This window comes from Artibeus jamaicensis, unplaced genomic scaffold, assembly GCF_021234435.1.
Source record: "Artibeus jamaicensis isolate MK-2021 breed Jamaican fruit bat unplaced genomic scaffold, CSHL_Jam_final contig_456, whole genome shotgun sequence".
Classification (NCBI taxonomy): Eukaryota; Metazoa; Chordata; class Mammalia; order Chiroptera; family Phyllostomidae; genus Artibeus; species Artibeus jamaicensis.
In genome coordinates this window covers 974,652-988,658 of record NW_026521839.1, presented here as the reverse complement: position 1 = coordinate 988,658, position 14,007 = coordinate 974,652, and the positions used below count along the sequence as shown (strand labels likewise).

At 41.1% G+C, this 14,007-nt stretch overlaps 1 protein-coding gene across 3 annotated transcripts in view; it reads right to left on the bottom strand.

Moving 5' to 3' along the window:
- PRELID2 (PRELI domain containing 2) overlaps positions 1-14,007 on the bottom strand; it is a 69,353-nt gene that overhangs the window by 27,748 nt on the left and 27,598 nt on the right. For all 3 annotated transcript variants that reach the window (XM_053666450.1, XM_037163343.2, XM_037163344.2), the window contains exon 5: positions 8,857-8,962. In XM_053666450.1, the coding sequence (XP_053522425.1) occupies positions 8,857-8,962 (106 nt within the window). The remainder of the gene's footprint in view (positions 1-8,856; positions 8,963-14,007) is intronic.

Sequence of the window (14,007 nt, the reverse complement as noted above, 5' to 3'; positions counted from 1 at the left end):
AGGGTAGAATAATTAGCCCCGCTTTCCTGACAAAAACTGGAAGTTCTAGGAGGTTAAATCATTGAGTCAGTCACACAGCAAGAAAACTGCTGATACCAGAGTCTGCTCACGGTGGAAGCTATAACCTGGCAGAATTATTTGGGAGGATTATTTGGTGACATGTATCAAAGGTCTTAAAAATGTGCTTTAACTTAGGAAGTAATCGAAAATATACACAAATATTTATATGCACAGATTTACCACAATAATATCTGTAATAGCAAAAAAATAGAAATCAACAATAAGAGATGGTATGCCAGTGGAGTATTATGAAGCCATTAAAAAGCATGTTTCCAAGGAACACGTAACGGCACAGAAAAATGTTTACAAAATGTCCATAAATGACAAAGTTGGGCTAACAAAAAGAATGACCCAACTTCGTTTCTCAAAAAAAAAAGTGCACATACATACACATGCAAATACACACAAAGACACATACATGGAAGGGTCTCTACCAAAATGTTAAATGTGTTTTCAAAAGAAACAACATAAACTTCACCTATACTGCTGTTATCTGAAATGTTTGTTCATATCAGCATTAATAAGGCTATTTATACTTATAAAAATATTCTTTTCATCAGAACTCCAATAATTACTGGAGTTTTTCTGTGTCAGGCATGTTTCATGTATGTGTCCTCACTGAATCCTTAAAATAACCCCATCAGTAAGACTATTATCACTGCATTTCACAGATGAGACAACCCAGGGTTCTGGATGTTGAGCGTGACACCTGGAACATGAGAAAACCAGATCACAGACCAAGAGGCACTGCTCAGAAATCTCACAGTCAACATCTGTGTTAAACACACAGTCAAAACTTTGTTTCATACAAAATAATCTTTCTAAAGGCAGGACACACTAGACTTTTAGTTCAGGAGTTGATATTTGGTATATGATTATTAGGATGTCTATAATCGGCTTCAAAATATGTCAGCACATGCAGTCTCATGTTATGGTCCATGTGTTAGTTCCCCTGACAACCCAGAAAGCCAGGCACCCTCAAGTAGGCACCTTCGTACTTCCAGGGTTGGCTGGAAGTTTTGATAATTAGCGTAAGGAAGGTTAAAACCGGGAATTTTCACTGGTGAAATCAGTGGCTTGCTAACTAGCATAATGAATGTTAGAAATCAACTCTCATTAACTTAATTAGTGTGACTTAAGAAAATAGAGATAAGCTCTAAATTCTAGAGACATACCCATCCTCACAAAATCATGCTGTAATACTCTACCGGGCAAGCCTTTTACCAGCCAACTTTACAGATACCACCCACACTGCTGTAAATCTAAACAAAAGGGTCCTGGGGCCAGCCACAGAATCCTGAAGAGTCTGGCTGCCTGACACTATGTGTAAAATAGCCTCTGAATCTTGCCTTTGGAATATTGTCAGCTCATGTGAGACTTCAGAAAATAGTTTATGTGACTCATGGTCAGAGCACCCAAAAGGACAGAGACTTAATAGAGCTTACACAACAGATCAACTATTTCATGCCCATTTGCAAATAAATGATTAATGAAATGTCTGTATGTGTTGCAGCTGACCCTTCTTGACCTCGGATTATCATCAATTCCCAATACGCACTGATAAGAATGCAACACTTGTGTATACAATTTAGCACACAAATTGGCTTAGGTCAGGAGAGCAGGCAGTGCTGACATGGTTCCCAGTGATCCCTGTCTCCTGGTATTTATGTCCTTGTGTGTGTGTATACACACACACACACACACACACACACACAAGTGTAATATCTTCTGTGTCAGGGAATTTTCTCCCACTATTAAAATGGACTTTTGTTAAGGCTCAAATAAGCACACACCCTCAGAGAGCAGTGTGTTCAGATCTCTTCAGCTACAGCATGTCTAAACCAGACATTCTTCAAAGGCAAAGTTCAGATTGTTTGACTTGCCTACATTGCTTCAGTGACAAATATTCCACATGTGTTTGCACTCAGTCTTCAGCCTCCCAAACAACACAATAAGAATAATGACAGAACTAATAATGGGGCTTTGCCAGGAGAGTGGCTGAAATAACAAATTATTTTATTACGCATTGAAAATGCATTCCACAAACTTAAAAGAAAAAAAAGAAAGGAAAAGGAACCTATGTGCAAGGACCAAATGAGAGCCCCACATTGGCTCAGCATTTGTAGTCGTCTCTAAGTACTCAGACAATGGGCAGAAGAGAATGCTTGTATGACAGGTTTGGTATCACCCTGGATATATCTTTTTTGAAATTTAAAAAAATTTTTCAATTATAACTTATATTCAATATTATTATATATTAGTTTCAGATGTATAGCACAGTGGCTAGACAATCACATACCCTACAAATTGTGTACCTCAATATTTCTATCATCCAACCGGCACCACACATAGGCATTACAATATTACTGACTATCCTCCCCATGCTATAGTTTACATCCCCATGACTATTTTATAATTGCCAATCTGCACTTCTCAAGTCCTTCACCTTTCACACCCGGTCGCCAAACCTCCCTCCCCTCTGGCAACCATCAGTCTCTTCTCTGTATTTAACCCATTTGAGCCTCTCCTAGAAAAGTAAAATGCAGGGTTTGCCAAGAATGACACAGAGTTCACGAAAAAGTTCTTTTAATTTTGGTTTGGAATTTTCATGGGGGAAGAGAGGGAGAGCTAATGAATATTTTGTTTTGGTCTGAAGAGATGGAGGCAAAAACTCCAAAAGATAGTTATACCCAGTGCACCATAAAGCATGCTTTCTCAATGGGTACACTATCGGAAGGGGATGACAATTTGTTCCTGGGAGTGAAAAATATCTAACGCTTCTTATGTATAAAGCAAAGACATAATACAGCATGTAAACAGATAATTCATATACCTATGGTATTAAAATTTCATGGGGGGTGGTACAATTAGAAAAAAAACTGTCTTAAAAGGTTCCTGGGGGGAGTGGGTAATAATGGGGGAAAGGCTGAGCAACACTGGCCTAAGACATGCCTTCCCCAAAGTGGGAGCACAGGAGACACACCTGCCCCAGGGAATGTCCGTGGTCAGACTTGACTCTGGTCTGTGTTCCTCCCCTTCCTGCTTCATAGTTGCTGGCTATTCCCTGAGCTGCAAAAATGTGTGTGAAGCCTTGCATGTGTCCCACACTGCCACTAACCTTATTTTCCTTCCCGTCTTCCTCCATGTTTACTTGGTCTGGTTTGAATGTGCTTCCTTATCTCCAGGCGTGTTAAAATGCACATTTGGCACACCCAATGTGCTACTTGTACACAGTGGCACTTTTTCAACCCTTTCAACCCACCTTCTGTTGGCCATCTTGGGTCAAAACTGTCCACCAGAACATGAATCAGGACAGAGAGGCAGACAGTATGATGAGTCAAGAGACAGGAGAATGGTCCCAAGGCTGAGGGAAAGCCCTGCAGGGCACCGAGCAGCGTCGGCGGCCAGAGTGCAGACGGATGTATGTACAGCACTCCCTCTTCTGTAGAGACCTGAGAAAAATGCACAGTCACAGCACCCTCCACTGCTGGCACGGGCAGAGAGAGGCAGCTACCTCGAAAACAAACGTTTAAGCAGTTTCTCAAAAAATTAAACATAGAATTCTCATATAATCCATCAAAAGAATTGAATGCAGAGGTGCAAACAGATATCTATATACCCATGTTCACAGCAGCATTATTCACAACAGCCAAAAGTGCCCGTCAAGAAATGAACAGATAAACAAAATGTAGTTATACATACGCACATTAGAATATTATTCAGACTTAAAAAGAAAGGAAATTCTGACACATGCAACAACATGGATAAACCTTGAAAATGTAATCTAAGTGAAGCAAGCCAGACACAGAGGGACAAAGATTGCAGGATTCCACTTAAGTGAAGTATCTGGGGCAGTCAAATTCATGGAGACAAAAAATAGAATGGTGTTTGCCCAGAGCTCAGAGGGAGAAACGGGGAGCTATTACCTAATGGCCACAGAGTTCTGCTTGGAGAAGGAAACGTTCTGGACACAGTGGTGATGGCTGCACACCAATGAATGGGCGCAGTGACACTGAACTGTACTCTTGGAAGTGATCAAGGTGGCAAATTTTATGCTATGTATATTTTGCCACAACAAAGATCTTAATACATATTTTAATATTAATATAAAATACTTTCAGAACAAGAAGCACAACAAATCCACAATCCATGGGAAAGGTGAAAAAGGATATGTCACTACAGTAAAAATGGCAGAAATGCCAGCTAAACACACACTCAGCCTACTTAGCATTATGGCATTTATGCCAAGAGCAGAGGGTAGGGGCTCTGACCAGGAGGAGGACACTCTGTAGCCACTCGAAGGACCTTCCAAGTATCAACATCAGGACTCCTCCCTCCTCTGGTCCGTTCCAAGTGCTCCACGGGTGACTGAGCTCCTTGCTCCCGCATGCCCCATCCTCAGTGCACACGGCATGTCTCCTCACTCTGGCTCGGTCAAGCACTTACATCCTGTCCACACAGCAGTCTGAGCACAGACCCCACAGACGTGGCAGTATCATGTAGTCATCCACAGCACACTCTGGAGTCAGACAAGCTTGGGTTCAACTTCCAGGCTCATTACTCTCTACTTCTGTGACCTTGAGGAAACTGCTTTGCTGCTAGGGACCTCAGTTTCCCTAGGTGTAAACTGGAGACAGCGCCTATTCCATAGAATCGTTTAGATAAATAAACATGGTAATACATGCCAAGCACAGTGCTTGGCATTGAGTAAGCTCTTGTTATGCTCTGGCTGTTTTTTAATATCCTCGTCAGTACCACACACAGTGCTGAACACTAAACACCAATTGGGCTCAATACATTTTCACAACAACAGATGTTTATTCACCGCCTGTCATGCTTTCTACCCTGAGCTGGATGTCTAGGGAGTTAAGCTGTCTTATTCCTACTTGTTTCTCCAGCATGCCACCGAATGCCTGACTCACAGCTGACATCCAGAGTGTTTGTAGAACTGAACTTCTCAGTTTAAAATCTAGTACATGTTCATATGACTTTGAGGAGCAAAAACAAGACAAAAATGCAATCATAAAAAGAAAGTATAAAAAAGAAGCATGCAAGTAGAATTTTTTTTCAATTCTTAAAGACAAACAGAACACCTTACATATGAGGTGAGAACCAAAAAAACCCAGAATTATCTTTTGGAGGACAGGCCCCTTATAGTACAGGCTTCCCAGCTAGGTGAGTGTTCTAGGAACCCACCTGTATCCCTGTGCTAGCTGGCCTTGTTGTGAGAGGCTGCATTCAGCTTCAGTGAATTTTCTTTGAAGATTTTTGGTGTGTGTGCCCATTTCATGGTGGGTGATTTACAAGTGCACCTGCCCAAACTGCACTGAGAGTTCAGCAGTTTTTGACCAAAATTAGCACGATCCCCATGCCCCACCCTCCCTATTCACCCGATCTCACTCTGAGAAACTTTTTTTTGCTTCCCTGATCAAAAATACTCAAAGGGAAATATTTTGCCAGTGGGAAGGGGTTAAACAAAAAACGGCAGAAGCACTAAAAGGCGTCAAAATTAACAAGTCCAAAAACTGTTTTGAGCAGTGGAGAAAAAATCTTGATAGGTATAGTACATCAAATGGAGAGTACTTAGAAGGTGACTGAAGTTTAAACCCATAAAAATACACAACTTTATATAAATACATTTCAGATTTGGGGGGGGTCCCCTCCTATTTGACATGTATATCTTCTTAATATACTGAAAGCTTTCAAATGTTGCTTTCTCAACTGTCTGTGGCAATGCATTAAAATTCCCACTCGTGGACAAATAAACTGAGGATCAGAGGGATGAAGAGACTTGTGCTTCATCACAAGACAATGGGCTTTACTGGGCTACAAGTGCAGAACTGCTTCTATTTCAAGGACCTATCTGCTGACTTGAGTATGACAGGAAAATCCCCATTCTCCTACCCACATATTTACTTTCCAAGAGGAAAGTGGGGACCAAGTAATATATGAAAGTCAGCATCTGTGTCAGAAAGGTCCCTGAATTGCAAGTCACCTCTGAGCAGTAAAGGGAGAAGAGAAAATCAGTGAACAAGCCCCTGAGGCGCGGAAACACAAGTGACCTCAGCTTAGGGGTCTGTATCAAGGGCCAGCTTTTAATTTACAAACACAGAGATATAGAATCTCTGAGTGTCTAGCTTTGCTGTTTCTGAGAAAAACAGACATCATATCCCACCTTTACCAGCACCAAACAGCCTCAGGGAGAAAGTTCTAAAGTGAAAACAAAGTCACCTGAAACACTCTCATGATGACATCTACAGGAACCACTCACACAGCTCAACTGTGCAGGTTTTACCAGGAAATCAGGCTGATGCTGGAAAACATCACACCCAGATGAAAGGTACAGACATGAATGAAAGCTCCTAAAATTGAAAAGCTAACTGATTCATTAAGTCTCCTAAAAAAAATTGGAAAAGGCATAAGCTAGCAGAAAAAAAATATATATATATATATATATATATTCTTACTTCTGAGCATAATAAGTGAGAATACAGAGAACTCACTGGGTTTCTTCACTTTAAAAATGTAGTCACTTGATTATGTCCCAACAGTGGGCCTCTGCTCCTTCCCACGTGAATATATAGAGCACTGTCCAAGGCACTATGGGTTGGAGGAAACTGGGACTAAGGTTAGTAAAACCCCCTCTCTGCTATCAAGAGCATAAAACCTTGACGAGGGGTGGGAGCAGCTAGATGGAAGAAGGTGAAGGGATTAGCCAACAAACATGCATGCGGGACCCATGGACACAGAAAACAGTACGGTGATGGCCAGAGGGAAGTGGAGAAATGGGCGGAGGCAGGCAAGGGGGGGAGAGGAATTGGGACATCAGTAACACTGTCAACAATAAAAAAAAAAATTGTACTGGGAAAAAACAGCACAGAACCTACTGTGAGGCCAGAAACGTTTGGGAGTACAGGTATGACCCACTCCTCAAAGCCTGCACCATACCACTTCAGAGAAAGTGGCAAGGGGTAAAACTTGTTGATAAAAGATGGGGTTTGAGTCCAGACTCCGCCCTCTGCTAGTCCTGTGCCGTTGAAGAGATCCAGTTAGCTCACACTAAACATAGCACCCAGCACAGAGCAGGTATTCAATATATATCTGTACAAGGAAGGAAGGTGGGCGAGCAGCCACACACACATTCCCAATGTGTGTCTGCACTTGTCTCTTCAAGATATTGCTCATCAGTAAAATGGGAATGATAATGTCTACTTTATGGACCTCACAGGATCAGAATGTACAAACCACTGTATGCTTAAATCATTAACAGGTTCGGACTGATGGACAGGTCAAATACAAATCCACTTGGATTCATCAAATAATATTTATTTATACAAAGCAGTGGTTAGTAAACTATAGCCCACAGGGTAAATCCAGCCCAGTACCTGTGTTTGTAGAGTCCAGGAGATACAAATGGTTTTTACAAATAAACATTTTCAACCAATTTGATGGTAGGAAAAACTAATTTTTTATCCCAGCTCAGCTAAATATTATTATTATTTTAATAAAACTTGTACAATTTTTTTCTCTTGTTATAAAGTACCTACAGAATATCTCAGTTTTGCCTCTTGGCTCACAAAGTTTAACATTAAACTGACTCTTTGTAGAAAAAGTTTGCCACTCCTGATCTAAACAAGAATTTTTACAAACACATACCTTGCAATATAGCAGAAAAACCTGCAATAATTTCTGAGTGAGTAATGGTCAAACATTCCAAAAGCTTAACCACCCTTTTCACTCCCAGGCCTAACCGGGCTCGGCCAGTCTGGATACGTGCTCATCCAGGCCAGGATCACATCATTAATCTCCACAGTACATCTATGACAACGCACAGTACTAAACACTCATTCACCACCCTCAGCCTTCCAGACCAATGCATCCCAGCCCTACCTACATCTGCCAAATGAGAACAAAGGTCCACTGCCCAGAAAATCTCTGGGGTTCTAACAATTCTTTTGCCCAGCCATTAAACCTACCTACTAGGTAACATATGTGTAAGTCCTGAGTAGACCCTGGGAATAGTGATTAGGCTCATAATCACAATTAATAACAACAACAATATTGTAAAATAAATGCAATCTCAAACCACTTCAGAACACCTGCAATAGGCATATAAAGATGATAAGGAATGGACTTGGCCCTAGGCAAGAAAATAGGATATATGAATCTCATGTGAACTGTCATATTTCACAGAATAAAAACTGAATCGCTCTACTTAAAACAGGGTACACAGGGCCTTAGAACGCCAAGGTGGCCTCTGAATCACCTTCCTAGATGCCTAAGCCCCACAATGACAGAGTGTCACAACCACAGAAAGAGATAAACAGGAGCTCTGGATTCCTATGTCTTCTTCATCCACAATACCAGGATGACAGTATCAGCTTTCTCAAAGGTTTGTAACGATTAACTGAGATAAATAAAAATTCTTTTCACAGTGAGTAGCACACAGTAAGCATTCAATAAATATTAGCTATTATCTTTTTAATTAAATAGCTGTCATATTATATAAACTATAAATATAATTATTCACTCTGGTTATTTCTCTTAATTAGACTTTAAGTATTCTCCATATTATCACATATGCTTCATTGGTATATTTTTAATTTAATGGGCCACAAATGGCACTTTTACTTTGATTTGGATTTATATAATAATTCATGAGGGTAATTATTTTTGCAAATATTTGTTTATTAACTATATTTTTCTTTTTTTGTTTATGAGCCTTATCCAACGACCAAACGGGAACATCCAAGGTTTCTTAGAATTAGTGTTGGTTCGAAATGGATACAGGCTTACCTTCTGGGCCCCCTGTCTTAAGAATGTGCCTGCAAAAGTTTCCAAAATGCAGTTGAGAAAACCAGCCCCAGTGATTGAAATCCTGCCTCTTTGAATGAACTCTGTCCTGCAAAAAACAAAAATATACATTTTTGATGTCATTATGTTTAGATATTTAAAACACAGAGATTTCCAAAAGCCTAATAACCACTTACAATCACCACAAAATTATATCCATAGTAACTCAATAATTGCCTGTTACAACAAAAAAAAAATTGTTCAGAAGATACTTACAGTTTATATAATATAAGCAATGGTCTTATTTGAACTAAAGAATATTTGTTTCAAGTTGCTAAAAGAGATTTTAAAAGTTCTCACCACACACAAAAAATTGTAACTATGGGAGGTGATAGATGTGTTAATTAACATTACTGTTGTAATCACTTTGCATTTTACACATGTATCAAATCATTACATTGTACTTAGACAATACTTAGACAATCTTAACTTAGACAATACTGTGTGTCAGTCAATTCATCTCAATGAAGCTAGAAGATGGGAAAACATATGGGCACATTACTCTAACAACTGCAGAACACAGGATTTCTAGTCATACCTAAAAAATAATTCCATGATAGAACAGTCAATGATCTTAAAAAGTTGCTCTACTAGACCCACAACAAACAAACTTAACTAATTATAAATACATATATGTGTGTGTATTTATCCACTGGATATCCATTTCATGCTGTAAAACGCCTTTTTAAAATTGAGTCTGAGATAATTATCAGCTGTATATCCTTGAGTAAATTACTTAGATTCTCTTAACTCAGTTTCCTCACAAGTAAATTGAGAATAATCATAGTATCTTCCAACTACCTGACTTGTGGTCAGCATTCCTTAAACGTTACGCCCCATTACTAAAGAGAGACAGAGAGCGACAGGACAGCCAGAAGCTTAGAATGAGTCTTTTTTACATTTTTTTAACTGACTGATTTTAGAGAGAGAAAGGAAGCCGGAGGGAAATAGGGAGGGAGGGAGGGAGAGAGAGAGAAACATCAGTTTATTGTTACATTATTTATGCATTTGACGCTTATATGTGCCCTAACCAGAGATCAAACCCACAACCTTGACATATTGGGACAATGCTCTAACCAAATGAGCTACCAGACCAGGGCTCTGGAACGACTGCCTTAATCCTTGATTGGAAAGGGAGGTAAAACAGATTAAATGGGCCACTACCGTATTTAAAGTTCTACTGATATTATGTCCAATTCATAAAACAGAGGTGTGGATGACACTTAAGTGATGTGAGAAAGGTGTCAGAACTGGAAGCCCAGACCCTCACTCCCCCTTGGCAACACGGACTTAACTACATTGCCTTACAGAGGACTCCACACACCCGTGAAGAGGCTGCAGCTCCCAGGGTGAGGGCCGGGCCAAGCACAGCCACATCCAAGTAATACGTTTGTGTGTTTTCCTCTCACAACCCCCGTCCACACAGCACAGTGCAGCGCCATTGCCTTCAGGAGAAAACTCCTAACACCTGGCTTCTCCACGTGGAGGGTGAAAGAAAGAAGGGTGAAATGCACACCGACATTCTGGTTTAAGATAGGGCTGCCCAAGGAGCTAGTTTCTTTCCCACCTGACTCCGAATGCTGAAGGGAAGGGCAGCCAACTTTGGACGCCAGAAGATGGGATGGGGGACTGCTGGGGACAGAGCAGAGCATGATGGCTTATCACTGCAGCAGGGTGGCAGGCAGCCCCAGGGGGTGAGCACCGCCACACCGGCCAGTGCGGGAAGAGCAGTCCCCCACAGGGAACCACGGGCCCCAGGCAGAGGTACGAGGGCTGAGCACCCTTTTTGATTGAAAAGAAATTTAATTCTTGCCCCAGCTGGTGGCTCCATTGGTTGCAGTGGCATTCCATACACCAAAAGGGTTGTGGGTTCAAACCCCAGTCAGTGCACATGCCTAGGTTGCAGGTTCACTCCCTGGTCAGGCAGCACATACGCGTAAGGGAGGCAGCCAATCGATGTTTCTCTCACATCGAGGTCTCTGTCTCTCAGTCTCTCTGTCTCTCTCCCCTCCCTCCCTTCCTCTCCCCCTTCCCCTCTCTCTGAAATCAATAAAAAAATATGCTCACGTGAGGATTTAAAAAAGAAAACAATTTTAATCCTTCCCATAGGAATGACTGGAGGATAAAGTGAGCATGGGAGATGTCAGGAGGTGAGGCCAGAAAGACCAATGGAGACCACGCTGCAGATGGTCTTCTCAGGGGCAGGAGTTCAGCCTTTATCCTGGAGACAACAGGACTTCTCTTTGGAGGCCGCCAAGTAACAAGTGCAGATAAACCTGTTATGGCACATGCATCACTGATGAAAGGCTTGTTATCACTACTTCCTGCTTCTAGACAATCTCCCATCCCCCACTTTCAGTACAGTGCCTACACTCCATGAATTCAATGAGCATTTGTTAAAGGAATGAATTTAAATTTCTTTACAACCAAAAAGACTCAAGAGAGAAAATACTTTCCTACCTTCTTAGACCTCTGTGGCAAGGAGATGGAAACCACTTCTCCCCTTGTGTAGTGTGTGTGCCTGTGTATATGAGTACACTCACTGACATGAAGAGAAATATTCTGAGAAAATTACAGACCTGAAGAGCTGTGATTTTGGTAAAATACTTACCTAACTTAATTAGACCTTCTGTCTAATCCTCTCATACCAGTAGCCTCTACATTTACAAGATACACACAGAAAAACAAAGCCTTCAGAACACTCGTCTTCTCACCTGCGCTCGCACTCTCTCTCTCTCTCTCTCTCTCTCTCTCTCACACACACACACACACACACACACACACAGAGTTATCCTAGCCAATCCAACAAATAGTCTAGGCAAATAGCCTGGGCAAAGCAGCTTCCACCTCTTAGATTTTAAGCCTATTTAAAATGATCTGCTCATGTGACACTAATCTTCCCTGTCTTTATTTCTGATTAGTCAGAGTAGAATTTAACAGTGATTTTAATATTTAAAAACGAGTAGCTGAGCAGCCTTATCCTCTTGGGAGAGATGGACTCATCGGTCCTCCAGGCAAGTGTAGGTGAGGGACTAATAAAATCCTCTCCTACATCATACCCACAGCACTCTTTCTTTCCGTCAATTTTGAGAGGAGTTAAGTGTTCCGAAAAGCATACTCAAGGTTTTCCCACACGCAGGAGAATCACAGGATAGGACAGCAGAGTCGTGCCCTTGCCATCAACGAGATGAGAATTTCATCTGTTATATTTTAAGACTGCCAGAGAAGAAACTGTTGCACTTTATCCAAACAACTCACTGACAAAGCACATTGGACATCTTCTTCTTACTTCACATGGTTACCCTAAATCCCTCATGCTGGGTAAGCCACCATGTAAGTTCCTGGGCAAAACTGAGCAGGTCGCACAATATACAGTTAAACTTCAACTCTTTTTAAAGGAAAAAGAAAGAAAACATGGATGAATGGATAGACAGACAAATGGATAGAGCTGAAATATTAACAAGAGTATCTCTGGACATTGGAATTATAGGTGTTCTTTATTTACCTGTTCTTTTTACTAATTTTCTGTGATGAATATGTATTACTTGGCAATCACCAAAAATATTAATATAAGGCCCAGATGATCACTTTATATAAATAATTATTCTTACCAAGAACTATTTTTAGCAAAGCAACATAGTAACTTCTGACTGACCCTTCACTGAAAGTCTCGTTTATCACCCATTGGCTTTCCTTTTCCCACATTGTGTAACCTTGGTTCTTTGTGCCTTTAGTCCTAGCCTTTCTCCCACGCCCAAGCTTGATGTGTTCTAGGTTTCACTGGAGACATGAGGTGATTCAAGTTTTCCTACACCTGTCTTTTACTGTTATGCCTAAAGGAAAGACTGCATCTCATTTATGATGTTATATACCTGGGTCACACCTACTCTTCAAAATACTGCATAGTAACAGTATACATTTTCATATCAGACATTGTATTATCTTCTGAGGTTGTTACTCTGACATTTTTTTCTGTTTTACTGAGAAAACTATGGTAAATAGAAGTTAAATAACTTGCCCAAGATCATATAACTTGATGTCATGCAGACTCATTTCCCACCATTTCAGAACTCCAGTCCTGTTCCTACCTCACTTAATGATACAACCATCCTCCTAGTCAGAGGTGAGAGCTCGAGGCAACATGTTACGTGGTTCCCTCTCCGATCAATTCAGTCAACAGGTCACCACGTTGTGTTTATTTTGCTCCTCACACCTCTCTCTCACCAGTTAATACCATTCTCTCCCCCTGCTCCCCCTGGCTCCCCCTACAGCCTGGGTTTAGCACAGCACTTCCTCTCTCCAGGGCCCCTGTCTCCAGCATGGACTCTGCTCTACGCACCACCCACAGTCAGCTTCCTAAGCACACATCCATCTCGTCACTGGCTGTTTACTAAGGCACAGAGAATAAAGCCCACATGTTCAGGAAGATTCACCTATATTGTTGCATGTAGCTACTGTTTATTCATTCCCATTGCTGAATAGTGTTTATTCTATTGTTTGAAAATACTCCAAATTATTTAGTCGTTCCACTGAAGATAGACATTTAAAATGGACCCTGCTTGGGGCTATTATCAACAGTGCTATAATGAAAATATTTATAACACATCCAGGTACACATGTGCACAAGAGTCTCTGGAGTGTCTAGCAATTAAACACCTGGGCCACAGAACCGACACAGTTTCTATTTTAATAGATTGTGCCAAATGTTTTTTTCTGACTGGTTGTACCTGTATTTTTTTCTTCATTGCATCAATCCCAATTGCAGTGACTAGCACGTGGTAGGGAATCAATAATGCATTAGGAACAAAAGGTTGGAGAGAAAAAAAGAAGGTAGGGATGAGGAAGAAAGGAAGTAAAAGGGGGAGAAAATGGTTGTACATCCCAACACTTCTGTCAGGGAAACTGAACCAAACGTCTCTGGAGTTCCACCTGCTGAAGTCAGTAGGGGGCAGCCTTCACCTGGCTGAGAGATAAGCCACCACAGTATTGGGGCGATGATGTAAAAAGAGGAGGCTCATTCACTCAAGCAGTGCCTGTATCTGAGTCACATCCATCACTTTGCCCACAGGTAGACATAATTCAACAGAGAACATA